General features: G+C 44.4%; 1 protein-coding gene across 1 annotated transcript in view; it reads left to right on the forward strand.

The window, feature by feature from the left end:
• Positions 1–15,761, forward strand: part of LOC121293329 (NADH-cytochrome b5 reductase 3-like) — a 33,131-nt gene extending 17,370 nt beyond the window's left edge. The window contains exons 3-9 of the mRNA XM_041216279.1: positions 298–370; positions 3,260–3,366; positions 7,390–7,519; positions 8,449–8,532; positions 10,902–10,987; positions 14,182–14,281; positions 14,930–15,761. Coding sequence (XP_041072213.1) covers positions 298–370; positions 3,260–3,366; positions 7,390–7,519; positions 8,449–8,532; positions 10,902–10,987; positions 14,182–14,281; positions 14,930–15,102 — 753 coding nt within the window. The 3' untranslated portion in view covers positions 15,103–15,761. The remainder of the gene's footprint in view (positions 1–297; positions 371–3,259; positions 3,367–7,389; positions 7,520–8,448; positions 8,533–10,901; positions 10,988–14,181; positions 14,282–14,929) is intronic.
• Positions 15,762–16,804: the final 1,043 nt, after the last annotated feature.

A 16,804-nucleotide genomic window follows, 5' to 3' on the forward strand; every position in this document is an offset into this window, starting at 1 on the left:
AAGAGGAACAGGGTGACATGGTTCGCTGGGGGTTTTCCTCTCTTCAAGCCCAGATATGTAGATTAATTGATGAAGTTGATCGCTGTTAATGGAGCCATTGACCAATCACATAGGATCATGTGACTTCCAGAACGACAGAAGGAACTTGGTTTGTCTTTGGCATTAGGAGTGTTAAATATCACTAGGCAATCAGCTCCATTCTGGCTTCCTGATTGGATAAGTGCCCCGTGGAAATTACACCTGTGCGGGGTGACAGTATTTTAAAGATGTAATTATGTTTGTCACTGCTTTTCGCAGGTTGTTTCCCATGACACTCGGAGATTCCGCTTTGCACTTCCTTCTCCAGAACATGTTTTGGGTTTGCCAATCGGTGAGTGTTTATCTGATCCTCGGTAAACTTTGGGAAATCTGAGCTTGCGTTTTTCTGCAAGTTAGTAAGTGTTATTGCAGCCAGGAGTTTGATTCCCGTGTTCGTGTAAACTTGGGCTTTTTCCTTAGAAAAAATGTTGCAGCGAAGAAGAGTCATACAGACTCGAAACGTTAACTCTGTTTCTCTCTCCACAGATGCTGTCAGACCTGCTGAGTTTTTCCAGCAACTTTTGTTCTTGTTTCAAATTTCCAGCATCCGCGGTAGTTTCCTTTTACTTTAAGGATTAGTTTAACTTGATGAGAATTATAACAGGCGCAGGAAGAGGCCATTTGGCCCTTTTGGGCCTGTGCTGGCCCTTTGACAGAGCTATCCAATCAGTCCAATTCCCCTTACTCTGTCCCATAGCCCTGCAATTTTCTCCTCTTCAAGTATTTATCCAATTCCCTTTTGAAAGTTACTATTGAACCCTGCTTCCACTGCCCTTTCAGACAGCGCGTTCTAGATCGCAACAACTCGCTGTATTTAAAAACAAAAATTCTCCTCATTTCCTCTCTGGTGAGTGGCAAGTTCCATTCTGTTTCCATTGACCCTGTTGGATTCAAAAAGGAGTGATGCACATTAAATAAAAATTGACTTTTTAATGATCCCTGGCTTGAGTTTTTTTTTGAAAGTCTTCTATTATTGGTCTATTTTGCAAATCGGGAATGAACCTATTGCACTTGCTCAGATAGCAATGACTTTGATGGCGACTCGCCTTGGGGGGAGGGGGAGTGGAGGGTGGGGAGATGTGGCAGCAGAGAATTGGGTGGCCGATTTTAGTCCTGGGAGTTCCCCTTAAGGCTGGGTGGGGTTACGTTAAAGTGACTCCCAACAAATTGCCTGGAAAATGGGGGCTAAGTGGTTGGTATCGTCTTGCATTCCTCAATCTAACTATGGTGAAATAGTGACCGTGGAAAGTTGCAATTGATAATACCTTTCTTTTCATGTCTATTCTTGATTGGTCAGATTAAGTTTACTGTTCCTCGTTAAGATTTGGTTTTCATGATGAGCAGCAGCCAAGCCTGTATGCCATCAGTTGTTATGTTACTGGTTTCCACCCACTTCCTGAAACCTTCTAACTCATTGTCACATGGTCCTTTTTTTAAATAAAATGCAGTTGAGTCACAGCAGCAGAACCATTGGCAGTCCTGTGACTTGCTTAGCTCCTGGCCGATTGCCAAGTTCTCTATCAAGTGCACGATTGGCCTCCTCAGTGATGATTGAAACTCCTTGAATCTGTAGCCAGTTATGTGATTAGTCAATAAGAACATTTTTTTTATTCATTCATGGGATGGGGGCATCACTGGCTGGGCCCAGCATTTATTGCCCATCCCGAGTTGCCCTTGAGAAGGTGGTAGTGAGCTGCCTTCTTGAACCACTGCAGTCCCTGTGGTGTAGGTACACCCACAGTGCTGTTAGGGAGGGAGTTCCAGGATTTTGACCCAGTGACAGTGAAGGAACAGTGATAGAAGTAATGGAAGTGGCTTGGAGGGGAACTTCCAGGTGGTGGTGCTCTCATGTTGCCCTGGTCCTCCTAGATGGTAGAGGTCGTGGGTTTGGAAGATGCTATCTAAGGAGCATATGAATTAGGAGCCAGGAATAGACCCCAGAGCCTGCTCCACCATTGAATAAAATCATAGCTGATCTGATTGTGGCCTCAACTCCACTTTCCCTCCTACCCCCGATATCCTTTGACTCCCTTGTTAGTCCAGAATCTTATCTAACTCGGCCTTAAAAGTATTCAATGATCCAACCTTCTCCACTCTCTCTGGGGAAGAGAGTTCCAAAGACCAACAACCCTCAAGAGAAAATAATTCCCCTCATCTCCATCTTAAGTGGGAGAGTCCTTATTTTTAAACTGTGACCCTTAGTTCTAGTTTTTTTGATTCTGTTATGTAACCTGTTATCGAGAGCCAAGGCTAAATCACGACACGCATAAGTTTGGGAGGGGAATTTTAAAATCAAGGTATCCCTACTAATCTCAGCAATGATGACCATGAAACTACCCTTGATTTTCGTAAAAACACATCTGGTTCATTAATGTCCTTTAGAAACATAGGAACATAGAAAGTAGGAGCAGGAGAAGGCCATTCAGCCCTTCGAGCCTGCTCCGCCATTCATTATGATCATGGCTGATCATCCAACTCAACAGCCTGCTCCCGCTTTCTCCCCATATCCTTTGATCCCTTTCACCCCAAGAACTATATCTAACTCCTTCTTGAAAACATACAATGTTTTGGCCTCAACTACTTTCTGTGGTAGTGAATTCCACAGGCTCACCACTCTCTGGGTGAAGACATTTCTCCTCATCTCAATCCTAAATGGCCCACCCCATATCCTCAGACTGTGACCCCTGATTCTGGAACCCCTGCCATTGGGAACATCCTTCCTGCATCTACCCTGCCTAGTCCTGTTAGAATTTTATAGGTTTCTGAGATCCCTGCCTCATTCTTCTGAATTCCAGTGAATATAATCCTAAATGGATGGGAAGGAAATCTGCTGTCCTTACCTGGTCTGGCCTACATGTGACTCCAGACCCACGGTAATGTGGTTGACTCTCAACAGCCCTCTGTCATGGCCGAGCAAGCCACTCAGTTCAAGGGCAATTAGGGATGGGTAACAAATACTGGCCTTGTCAGTGATGCCCACATCCCATGAAAGAAATCTAGCTGATGACTTTAAAAGCCCTGAAGGATAAGGGCACTGGGCTCATGAGTGGCAGAAATGCCCTACCTTAGAATGAATATTTTAATATTTCAGTTAGACTTTGGCCACCGGTAAGCCGGGGTTTAAAGAGGAGCTTTTGGTTCTGTATGCTGCTAAGTAACTCATTGTGTTTTTTTTAAACAGGGCAACATATCTACTTATCAGCAAAGATCAACGGGGAACTTGTTGTAAGGCCATACACACCTGTCTCCAGTGACGATGATAAGGGCTTTGTGGAGTTGGTTGTCAAGGTAAAGAACAGGTGTGAAGCTTGGTCTGTCTTTGACTTGTTCCCTCTAGCTCACTATCTCACTTGCTTTCATGACACACACAGCCACCATGCATGCACAAGGGATGCACTTGATGTTTGGTGGCATTACAATCGCTGAATCATCCCTATCAATATCCTGGAGGTTACTATTGACCAGAAAGTGAACTGAAATAGCCATATAAATACTGGGGTTACAAGAGCAGGTCAGAGGCTTGGAATCCTGGGTGAGTAACTCACCTCCTGACTCCCCAAAGCCTGTCCATCATCTACAAGGCACAAGTCAGGAATGTGATGGAATACTCCCCACTTGCCTGGATGAGTGCAGCTCCCACAACACTCAAGAAGCTTGACACCATCCAGGACAAAGCAATCCCTCGATTGGCACCCAATCCACAAACATTCACTCCCTCCACCACCGACGCACAGTAGCAGCAGTGTGTACCATCTACTGCTGTGTACCATCTACTGCAGGGACTCACCAAGGCTCCTTAGACAGCACCTTCCAAGCCCACGACCACTACTAGAAGGACAAGGGCAGCAGATAGATGGACTGCAGTGGTTCAACAAAGCAGCTCACCACCACTTTTCCAAGGGCAATTAGAGACGGGCAATAGATGCTGGCCTAGCCAGCAATGCCCATATCCCATAAAGAATGAATAAAAAGAGAAACAAGCGATGCACAGTACACAGTAATCTAAGGAACACAAGTTCAGAACTCACCATGGCAAATTGAGAATTTTAACTAATAAATATATCTAGAAAGAAAAATCTGGTAACAGTAAAGGAGACCATGAAGCTGTTAACATTGTTGTAAAAAAAAAACAACCGGTTCACAGAAATTCCCTAGCAAAGGAAAATTTTTTTGAATTCATTTATGGGATGTGGGTGTCTCTGGCCACAGTGCTGTTAGGAAGGGAGTTCCGGAAACTTTCAAGGTGCTGGTGTTCCCATGCATCTGCTGCCCTTATCCTACTAGATGGTAATGGTTGGAAGGTGCTGTCGAAGGAGCCTTGGTGAGTTTCAGCAGTGCATCTTGTAGATGGTACACGCTGCTGCTACTGTTTGTTCATGGAGGAGTGAGTGAATGATTGGCACCCATCCACAAAAAAGCGGCTGCTTTGTCCTGGATGGTGTCAAGCTCCTTGAGTGTTTTGGGAGTTGCACTCATCCAGGCAAGTGGAAAATATTTCATCATGCTCCTGACTTATGCCTTGTAGATGGTGGGCAGGCTTTTGGGAGTCAGGGAGTGAGTTACTCGCCATAGGATTCCTGCTCTTGAAGCCACGGTATTTATATGGCTAGTCCAGTTCAGTTTCTGGTCAATGGTAACCTCTCCAGGATGTTGATAGTGGGGGATTCTGCGATGACAATGCCATTGAACATCAAGGAGCATTGATTGGATTCTCTCTTGTTGGAGATGGTCATTGCCTGACACTTGTGTGGTGCAAATGTTACTTGCCACTTGTCAGCCCGAGCCTGGATATTGTCCAGGTCTTGCTGCGTTTGGACATGGACTGCTTTAGTAACTGAGGAGTTGTGAATGGCGCTGAACCTCGTGCAATCATCAGCGGACATCCCCACTTCTGATCTTATTTTGGAAGGAAGGTCATTGATGAAGCAGCTGAAGATGGGCCGAAGACACTACCCTGAGGAACTCTGGCAGTGATGTCCTGGAATTTGGATGATTGACCTCCAACAACCACAACAATCTTCCTTTGTGCTAGGCATGACTCCAACCAGTGGAGAGTTCTTCCTCTGATTCCCATTGACCCCAGTTTTGCTAGGGCTCCTTGATGTCACACTCAGTCAAATGCTGCCTTGAAGTCAAGGGCAGTCACTCTCATCTCACTTCAGGAGCTCAGGTCTATTATCCATGTTTGAACCAAGGTTGTAATGAGGTCAGAAGCTGAGTTACCCTGGCGGAACCCAAACTGAGCATCAGTGAGCGTGCAATTGCTAAGCAAATGCCACTTGATAGCATTGTTGATGACCCCTTCCATCATTTTACTGTCATCCTTTCCCAGTGTGGGCCTATGTCCAGAGGGACAACAGAACTAGGGCCTAAAAATGAGATAGTGATGAATAAATCCAATTCAGAAGAGCGTTCTTTACCTACTCGTTACTGCAGGGAAAGGTTGAGGTGAATAATACAGATGGATTTAAGGGAAGCTAGATAAACACAAGGAGGAAAGGACCAGAAGGATATGGTGATTGGGGTGAGTGGAGGCACGTATGGAGAGTAAATACCAGTACCAACCAGTTGGGCCGAAAGGCCTGTTTCAGTGTTGGAAGTACCATTTGTGGCTCACCTCTCACACCAAAGCTATTGACTCCTAACTACAGTTTAGAATTCCCTTTTAATATTTAATTGAATGTTCACTGATAATTTCTTCCCCTCCCCCGAACAATGTTCTTTGTAGTTCCTGGCATTTGACAAGGTCCCACATGGCAGATTGGTCAGGAAAGTCAAAGCCTATGGGATTGAGGATAATGTGGCAAACTGGATAAAAGGTTGGCTTTGTAACAGGAAACAAAGGGTAATGGTCGATGGATGCCGTTGCGAATGGAAAGTTGTCTCAAGCGGTGTTCCACAGGGCTCGGTGTTAGGACCGTTGTGTTTGTGTTATATATTAACGATTTGGACGTGAACGTGGGGGGCACGATTGGGAAATTTGCAGATGACACAAAGATTGGCCGAGTAGTGGATAGTGTAGAGGATAGCCATAATCTCCAAAATGATATAGATGGGTTGGTGGAGTGGGTGGTAAAGTGGCAGATGGATTTTAACATAGAGAAGTGTGAAGTCATACATTTAGGGAGGTCAAACACTTACAGGGATTACACAATAAATGGGAATATACTAAGAGGGGTATATGAAGTGAGAGATCTTGGTGTACAAGTACACAGGTCCCTGAAGGCAACAGTTCAAGTAGACAAGGTTGTAAAGAAGGCATATGGAATGCTCTCCTTTATTGGCAAAAGGATGGAATATAAAAGTAAGGATATAATGTTGGAATTGTATAAAACACTGGTGAGGCCAGAACTGGAGTATTGTGTGCAGTTCTGGTCACCACATTACAGGAAGGATGTAATAGCTCTGGAGAGAGTGCAGAGGAGGCTTACAAAAATGTTGCCAGGGTTAGAAAAGTGTAGCTACAAGGAGAGATTGGATAGGTTGAGGTTATTTTCCTTAGAACAAAAAAGGCTGAGAGGTGACTTGATGGAGGTGTACAAAATTATGAGGGGAATCGATAGAGTGGACAGGATAAAATTGTTTCCCTTGATGGAGAATTCTAGAACCAGGGGACATAGATTCAAGATAAGTGGCAGAAGGTGTAGGGGGGACATGAGGAAGAACTTTTTTACGCAGAGGGTAGTGGGTGTCTGTAATTCGCTGCCCAAGTTGGTGGTCGAGGCAGAAACTCTAAACTCTTTTAAAAAGTACCTGGATCTGCACCTTAAGGGCTGTAAGCTGCAGGGCTATGGGCCGGGTGCAGGAAGGTGGGATTAGAAAGGGAACCTGGGTGTCCTCGGGCTGGCATGGACAAGATGGGCCAAAAGGCCTCCTTCTGTGCTGTAACTTTTCTATGGTTCTATGTTTTCCTGTGGCATCACCTTTGAGTCATAGGAGGGAGGGGGGAGGAGGCTGAGGGGGAGCGGGATGCAGGGTGAATAAAGCAGCAAAAATTTCTATTTGGGTTGAATGAGTGCAGGAGGCCATTCTTCCTGTTGGGCCTGTACCCGCTCCCTGAAGGAGCTGCGCAGTGAGCCCCATTCCCCCTGCTCTTTCCCTACATCCCTGCAAACGTTTCCTTGTTCAGTGCTTTTTTTGTGCCGATTCTGGGGCTAAATTGAGGTGTGGTTAACCAGTACTGGACTGATTCCAGCATGAGCCCCATGTTAAACCCTAACATGTGGGGGCCAAACGGGCAATTGTGAATTTCAGCTCCTGACATGGTCACCAGTAACTGCTCTCAATAACTCTCCTATCGCCCTTCCTCAGATTTATTTTAAAGACGTTCACCCCAAGTTTTCCAAAGGGGGTAAGATGTCCCAGTACCTGGACAGTTTGAGACTGCAAGACGTGATTGACTTCAGGGGACCCAGTGGTTTGCTTATCTACAAGGGAAAAGGTCAGTAAGAGCCTTCGAGGCAAGAAGATTCAACCATGGTCTTCGGTCATGACATAAACCCCATTCTGTAAAGCAGAGGGAATGTCCTGGTAGTCTCAGGAATGGTCTATTTAAGGCCAGCAGTCAGGTTCCTTTGTTCTTCCAGTGGCAGAGCAGGGTTCCTGGAATCTCGGAATCAAAGTGTCTGCTCTACTACAGGCAAGACCTGACAACTTCCAATACGTAATTCAATAGAAAACGCCAAGGTTTTTAAACGCCACCCAACCCTTAAAATGATGTCTAGAACTAATCTCTTTGATGGTGGAATATCACAGTCTAGCCTGAACAGAATGAGAAACCCCAGCCTGTGTGTGTTTAACCTTTTATTGAGTTGCCTCTGCAAACTCGCTCTGTTGCTCCTTTGTAGAACTCTGGTAGATTTGACATTCTTGTAAATCTCCTCTACAACCCTGATAAGGCCTTGGCGCCCTCCCTTAGTGTGGTGCCTAAAGTTGGACATGCTCCTCCAGCTGGAACCTGACCAGCGAATTTGGAAAAAATAAGAAATTTGCCAAGTGAAAATTTGGTTTTCGTAAAAGTGACCGTGAAGCTGTCAGATTGTTATAAAAACCCCAGCTGCTGCACCACTGTCCTTTTAGGGAAGGAAAACTACTGTCCTTGCTCAGTCTGGGCCTATATGCAACTCCAGGCTCCCACCAATGTGGTGGGATGACCACTGAGGTGGCCTAGCAAGCTGCTCTGTTCTGAAGAACCACAGTAGTTCAAAAGGAATACCCAAGGACAACTAGGGACGGGCAGTAAATGCTGCTGTCATGCCTGTATTTGAAAATGAAAATGCACTTGCAGCTTAGCTAACAAACAGAAGCCTTGTGATCGAGCAGCAATGCTATTCATGTGCTCTCAATGACTGAGCTATCTTTTGTTTAAAGGACAGTTTGCTATTCGCCCCGATAAGAAATCTGAAGCCAAGATTAAAACAGTGAAAAAAGTTGGAATGATTGCTGGTGGAACTGGTGAGTTTTTACTTGTGTATATTAATTGTATTCCTGGTGGCAGGAATTAACTGGGGATTCACTTGTGCCCCTATAAATAGACACATCTCCAAAAGAGTTGTAAATAGATACATAGTGAAACTGTGGTTGTTGGGTAAAGTGGTGCTTGCCTGTGGGCGTAAGGAGGGGTAGTACCTCCACCCTGAGGTGAACTCGCCACGCTCTTTGGGAAGGCTTACCTTCACCCAGCTCCAAGCGGTTGTTAGGATGCGATAATGGCCACAGTCCTGTAAACCGCTCCCTGTGGGCAGGCCATACCACCCCAGCTGTCAGGTCCCCTGCCCTCAGTGACTTGGGCATTTGGCATGTGATGACTGATTCTGGCAGACTGGACAGATGAGTTCAATCTCTGGTCCAATGGTCTTGAGGGTGGATCATCACCGGGTTGTGGAATGTGTAGAGTTTGACAAGACTCAGAAGCTGTCTTGGTTACCCACTGCATCCGGATGTATCTCCAACCGTCCAGACTGGTCTTCTCACTGGAGCAAGATAAGTCAGGACAAGAGAGTGAGGCTGATAATGCACAACTCTCCCTTGCTATAATCCAGTTCACGCACAAGTCATGTTCTTCACCTTTTTATCATCTGTCTGCTGGTGACTTGTAACTCTGTGAATAAATGCTTATGAAAGTGTGAAAGTGTGTGAAGATTGGCTTCAGCAATGTCTTTCTGGAATGTTAGAGGATGGCTGATTTATTTTCTTTGCTGATAACTTTAGCACGTTGGGATTGAAGCAATCACTTTAACTAGGGTCACATTTTACTACAGAGAACTGGCATTAACCCTGGTGGATAAATAGCATTACACAAATGGAGATGATGAATGATAACCAGCAGGGAAGGGAGAAGAACAAGAGAATCATAATCTTGAGCACAAAACAGATGTCATTTGGCCCATCATGTCTGTGCTGGGCAAACCCTTCAACTGGTGCTATCTGTGCTAACCCCATTTCCCTTTATCCATTTGTATTCTATTTTAAACCCTCACCCAATTTCCTTTTAAGAGCATAACATGATAGGAGCAGGAGTAGGCCACTCGGCCCCTCAGACCTGCCCTGCCATTCAATAAGATCATGGCTGATCTGAAGCGATATTTCAGTCTCTGCCTCATAACCCTTTGCAATGAATTATTCCATATCCTAATTTCCTATGGTATGGAAACATTTCTTCTATCTCCTCTGATTTTCCCAGTCAATAATCTTCGTGTCGTACCACCTGTTCCTGATTCACAATCTTTCGCTTCTTACCCTCATGAGGAAAGATTGAGCAGGTTGGGCCTATACTCATTGGAGTTTAGAAGAATGAAAGGCTATCTTATTGAAACATATAGGATTCTAAGGGGGTTTGACAGGGTGAATGCTCAGAAGATATTTCCTCTTGAGGGGGAACCTAGAATTGGGGGATAATTTCAAAATAAGGAGTTCCCGTCTAAGACAGCAATGAGGAAGAATTTTTCCTGAGAGTCATTAGTCTGTGGAATTCTCTTCCCCAGCGAGCAGAGGAGGCTGGGTCATTGAATATATTCAAGGCTGAGTTAGATTTTTGATTGAGAAGGGAGTTGAGGGCTATGGGAAAATGGAGTTATCCAATCAGCCATGATCTTGACTGGCAGAGCAGGCTCGATGGGCTGAATGGCCTACTCCTGTTCCTATTTCTTATGTTCTCACAAGACCTCCCATAATCTTGAAGCCCCCATAATTCCCCATTGCCCAGTTGTTTGAGCCATTCTTCATAATTAATCTTTTTGCTGATGTTATTCCAATGAAGTTCATGCCCTTTCTCGATGCCTCTAGAATCCATCCTATGTTACATGTTTACAAAGTAATTAATTCATACCTATTTCAGAATCGCGAGCAAACTGGATTATTTTCTGTATTCTCTGAGAAAGCTGTGGTTTTTGGGGCTTGTCTTATTCAACCATATTTCATGTGTCCTTGTGTAGCACTGTTCTCTGAGGCTGGAGCCCCTAGTCCAGGTCAACCCATACAATGCTGTACTAAGGGAATGCTGCAGTGTCAGAGGTGCTATCTTATGGACAAGACATACCGAGGCCCCATCTGCTCCCGGAAGGAATGAAAAGTCCAATGGCTCTATTTGAAGAAGAGCAGTGGAGCTCAATTCCTCAACCAACACCACTTTAATGGGCAGAAAAAAAGTTTGTTGGGCACATGTTAAACTCCACATTTCCTTGCATTCCACTGGTGACTACACCTCAAAGATGCTGTGATGGACTTTGGGAAGTTCTGAGGACACGAAAGATGCCATAGAAATGCAGGCACTTGTTTTCTTTTGCATGTTTGAGGCTGATTCGTGTGATGTTGAATCTTTTCAGGTATAACTCCCATGCTGCAGCTGATCAGAGCGATCGTGAAGAATCCGGATGATCACACGATCTGTTACTTGTTGTTTGCCAACCAGGTATGTTGGTTTTCCCTTTGATCAGTGTAAATTTCTGCTGGTTTGCGAGAGGGCTCCGACTGTGTTATACAAACTCAATCAGCAGTATTAATTTGCATGAGCTTTTTGTTTTAAAAAGTGCAGGAATGATTATGGATGTTGGAGTCAATATCTATTTTTAGCGACACTTTCAATAATTTACCATTACGTTTTTTGATATCTCACTGATGCTGTTGCAAGTTTCCATGGGGCAGGAATGGTTTCAGTTGCTTGTACTGCTGATGGGTTGATTTTATAATAGAGATGACGGAATTGTTTCAAATGGCGAATGATCTTTCAGCCATTTGCTGAATTTTCTACAATCCAAACGTTACTCTCCTCCCATTACAGCATTCAATGTCCTGACTTCGCCAGCTCTGAGCCTGAGCCCTGTTGTAAAAACATAAGATGCTAGAAATACTTTGCAGGTCTGGCCGCCAACTGTGGAGGGAGAAACAAGAGTTAATGTTTCAGGTCAATGACCTTTCATCAGAACTGGGCAAAGTTAGAGATGTGATAGGTTTTAAGCAGAAGTGGGGGAGGGTAGGGAAAAAGAACAAAAGGGAATGTCTGCGGTGGGGCGGAAGATAGGGGATATTAAGCAATGAAAGAGATGGTGAGGCAGAGCTAAAGGGTGTGGTAACAGGACAAGTAAAGGAGCAAAATATGTGTCTAGAGGAAGTGCGAATGGCAGAATGATGAACACCTGCTGTCCAAAAGCAAAGCAGGGAAAAAAGATCGAGAAACAAAACCTGCAAAGAAAAGGGGCAAAATGGGGGGCGGAGGTCAATGTTGCATCTGAGAAACATCATCTCCAACAGTGCAGCCCTGCACCGAAGCCCTGTCTGTCCCCGTCAGCTGGATGTAAACGATCCCACCTGCAAAGGAAGGAAACAGATTGGGGGCAGAGATTACGGTCTGCAATTGTTGAACTCGGTGTTGAGTCCAGAAGGCTGTAAAGTGCCTAATTGAATGATGAGAATGCTGGCATTGATCTTCACTGGAACAGTGCAGGAGGATGAGGACCGATGTCAGCATGAGAGCACGGTGGTGAATTAAAATGGCGGGCCACTGGAAGGTCGGGGTCATCCTTGTGGACCCAGTGAATGTGTCCGGCAGAGTGGTGACCCAACCTGTGTTTGGTCTTCCTAATTTAGAGGAGACTGCAAGGCTGGGGCTCTTTTCTCTAGAAAAGAGAGAACTGAAGGGTGAGCTGAATTTTTAAAAAATATAATTCATTCTTTCATGAGATGTGGGTGTTACTGGCAAGGCCAGCATTTTGTTACTCATCCCTAGTTGCCCTTGAGAAGGTGCTAGTGAGCTGCCTTCTTGAACCACTGCAGTCCATATGGTGTTGGTACACCCACAGTGCTGTTAGGAAGGGATGATTTTGACCCAGTGACAGTGAAGGAATGGCGATATATTTCCAAGTCAGGATGGTGAGTGGTGAGGAGGGGAACTTCCAGGTGGTAGTGTTTCCATGTGCCTTCAGCCCTTGTCCTATAGGGATGGTACAGGTCGCAGGTTTGGAAGGTGCTAAGCAGCCTTGGTGAGTTGCTGCAGTGCATCTTGTAGGTGGTACAAACTGCTACCACTGTATCCGTGGTGGAGGGAGTGAATGTTTAAGGTAATGAAGGGAGTGCCAATCAGTGGGCTTGCTGGGTGATGTTTAGTGCTGGATGGTGTTGAGCCTATTGAGTGTTGTTGGAGCTGCACTTATCCAGGCAAATGGAGAATATGGAGGTCTTCAAAAGTTTGAAGGGGTTCGACATGTTATACAAACTGGTGGAAAGACCATAAATGTAAAATAGTCACTAATCAGCCCAATAAAAATTTAGGAGAAACTACTCAGTGTTTAGAATGTGGAATTTGCTAACACTTGAGTAGTTGAGGTGAATTAGTATAGCAGCATTTACTATATTAGTGTAGTGGCGAAGTGATATTGTCACTGGACTGGTATTCCAGAGACTCAGGGTAATGATCTGGGGATCGAAACCCACCATGGCAGATGGTGAAATCAATTTAAAAAAATCTGGAATTAAAAGTCTAATCATGACCGCGAAACCACGAATTGTCGATTATGGTAAAAAAAAACTACCTGGTTCACGAAGACCTTTAGGGAAGGAAATCTACCAGACCTTACCTGGTCTGGCCTACATGTGACTCCAGACCCACAGCAATGTGGTTGGCTCTTAAAATTCCCTCTGAACAAGGGCAATTAGGAATGGGCAATAAAAAGGATGTGTTGATGGGATAGATGGAGAGGGGTGGGAAGTGGCATGTAAACACCAGCATGAACTCGTGCTGAATGGATTTTTATGATGTTCATTTCTGTGCAGGTATTTTTATGTTATTGATCTTTGCTGAGACTTTGTGGATTATTGCAGGTGAAGTACTAATCAGAGAGAATTAATGCAGTCAGTCAGTGGATGCACCCAACGTTTTAGCTACAAAAATGATCGCTTCAGTTACACAGTTGGGAGCGCTCTTGTCTCTTGAGTCAAGAGTTTGGAGGTTCATGTCCCACTCCAGAGACTCAAACACAAAATTTTAAGCTGACGTCTGAATGCTGAACTGTTGGAGGCGATGTTTTTCAGATGCGACATTAAACCAAAGCCCTGTCTGTCTCCCTCAGGTGCATGTAAGTGATCCCACAAGAATGTTTTGAAGATCAGCAGGGGGGGGTTAATCCCGGTGTCCTGACCAATATTTATCCCCCAACAATATCACTAACAAATTATTTGGTAATCATCCCATTGATGTTGTGGGAGCTTGCTGTGCGCAAATTGGCTGCCACGTTTCCTTCCTTACAACAGTGACTACACTTGTGAAGCACTTCATTATTTGTAACGCACCTTGGTGATGTCTTGAGTTCGTGAAAGGCACTATATAAATGCAAGTCTTTCTTTTCAAGCTTCATGACTTCCCTGGTGTGTAATGGTCACATGGGTTTGATGTTTTATAGGTTTTACTTTGTGTAAAATTTCTTCAGTTCATAAGCAGGAAAGAGACACATTCTCTCCTTGAACTGATCATGACGTAACGTTCTCTTTTAGTGTTGGAATTTCACACTCAACCTGACATACTAAGTGAACAGGCCCCATACATTAAATTGACCTACTGCTTGCCCGTGTTGCTGCTATGGGATTGTGATGAGCTGTCTTTTGTTTTTGTAGACTGAGAAGGACATTCTTTTGCAATCTGAGTTGGAAGAAATCGAGGCTGAGCATCCTCACCGTGTTATAATATGGTACACCTTGGACAGAGCACCTGAAGGTATGAATCAGCTTAACGGAGGACAAGCTGCCTCTGCTCACTGAACCTACATTGGCTCCTGTTCCACTAGCATCTTGATTTTAAAAGTTTTCATCGGCTGCAAAGCACTTTGGAATGCCCTGTGATTGGGGAAAAGCTCAATATAAATACATGTTAGTTTGTTCTTTGTGCCTGAGCATTGAGCTGTTACAAAGTGCAGATTGGAGATTTAAATAAGATGCATCACCTCAAACCCATACGATGGAGAATGGAGCAATTTGAACAATGAAGGATAAAATGCAATACAGCTTGTTTAAACAGTTTTTCTCTTCCTACTGTGTGGCAGGAAAGTGGGAGCTTTTGTTGTTGCATTATTGGTCAATAACTTGTGCAGCCACATCAAGCGAATCAATTTAGAGTTACTCAGTGCTTCGTACTTTAAAGAACTGCTTACATTGGCTGCACATTGTCACTGAGCTTTTAGCAATCACTCAAGAAGAGAGAACTGGGCTCATGGAGGAAATAGTAAATTTTCTGTGGGGTTATGTAGACAATTGAACGTTTTTATGTACGGGTGGCAAGAGAGAATCAGATCGTAAACAATAGACGACCTCTGTGTTTGGGGGTGGAATAAAGTCATCTCACTGCCTATTTCTTTCTGATTTTTAGGCTGGAAATACAGTGAGGGATTTGTGAATGAACAGATGATCAAGGAACACCTCCCTGCACCTGCTGACGATGTGCTTATCCTGCTGTGTGGTCCCCCACCAATGATACAGTTTGCATGCAACCCAAGCCTTGACAGTCTGGGGTATAGTTCAGGCTCTCGCTTTACGTACTGAGAGGGTGGGAGAGAGAGTATAAAGGCACAGGAATCTAGACAAAGATTAATGGTGAGGATTCCTGTTCAAACAGGGTACCACTTTACGCAAGCTATCTGGTTGATCTTAAGTAATGTGCTGCCAACATTATGCTCTTGTATTTCAGTTTTGCAGCTGTAATGTATGCTTTTGTATTATGAGGCAGCCACAGGGGTAAAATGTCTTCTGAACTGCTCCTATTCCTTCACTGTAACTGCGTGAGACAGTTTTGGATGCAGTTCTGGCTGATATTGGCTGAGCAATTCTGAGCAAATTGAAGTGCCTTTTTTGCTTTGCTCTGTGCTTGCAGCGTTAGAAGCTTGCATATCGTACATGCTTGCAATGTCACAGTGATGAAGCCGAGGTGGTGCAGGTGATGTTGTAAGAGGATGGTGTTTTGAATTTGTACACGAGAGCAATGGTGTGTGTATATAAAGAAGCTGACACCAGTTAATACATGGGCACAACCCTTTGAATTCCAAAAATGATGGCAGGCTCAGATGAACTGATTATGCAGAAGAGAAAGGATTACTGTGGATGGTTTTAAAATCTCGCCAATCATTAAGTTATTTCTGTATTGTGTAAAGGATCTCTGAAAAGTTTTTAAATAAACCCCAGCATAACTTTCAGCTATTTGGCAATGCAGAGTACTTGTGGTTTGTTTTTAAGATGAGCCAAATATGGAAGCTTAAGGGTGAATTTGGACTTGTTCCTGCAGCAGCACTGTGCAGAGTGACATCATGTTGGACTGTGAGGAAGTGAAATCTTCTGGGGGAATGATTTTTCGCTGCCAATTACATTTTCCTGAGCAGCAACTTATGTCAGATGAACAGTGGCAGGGTGTGAACGACAGGGGACAGTGCCACACCCTGCGTTACTCCAACTCTTTCTCCTCCCTCAGAACTTCAGCAGCATGTACTGCGGCTCCACGTTGTCACTTAACTTTTAGCAATCGCTTGAGAGATGGCAACGGGCTCATGGATGAAATGATGCATTTTCTGTGGGGTCATTTAGACAGCTGAGTGTTTTTGTGGTACAGAGATGGCTGGAGAGAAAAATGAGAAACTTTGCTCTATGGAAGCCACCTCACGGGCACAGACTGCAACCGCAGTGCAATTATTGTAAATATGGAATGGGGAATGCGGACAGGGCACGGGGAGGAAAGTTTGATAAAAGACACGAGCAAAAAAATCATGAGGAGATTTGAGGCCAGCTGGGCTAAGGATTTTATATTGGACTACTCCTATTAATCATTTGGAATTTCCTGATTATTAATCTGTAAACCATTTCCCAGTAATTCAGTCTACTTTGAACTAGTTTCATTGGACAAATATTTCCATTAATTTCTCTCTTTCTCTCTCTCCACCCCCCCCCCCCCCCCCCCCCCCCCCCCCCCCCCCCCCACCAGCTAAGTATTTGGACTTGCTGTCCTTGAAGCTAGTTGATTTGTAAACATTTTTACCAACCAGTTTTCAGAAAGCTATTTAATGAACTTGTAACATGGCTCATTTATGCTTGCTAGAAGCAACACACATTCATACACAGGGACCCATTCTCTGGAAACAAAAGGAATATGTCCAAGCCTTGTGCCTTGGCTGAGGCAATGCTGTGGAGAAAGCAGTCAGAATTGACTTGCCAATTAGCACCCTCTTCACCTGTAGTATAAATTGTGACCATTTGAAAT

Source organism: Carcharodon carcharias, chromosome 21 (genome assembly GCF_017639515.1).
Source record: "Carcharodon carcharias isolate sCarCar2 chromosome 21, sCarCar2.pri, whole genome shotgun sequence".
In the NCBI taxonomy this organism is placed as follows: Eukaryota; Metazoa; Chordata; class Chondrichthyes; order Lamniformes; family Lamnidae; genus Carcharodon; species Carcharodon carcharias.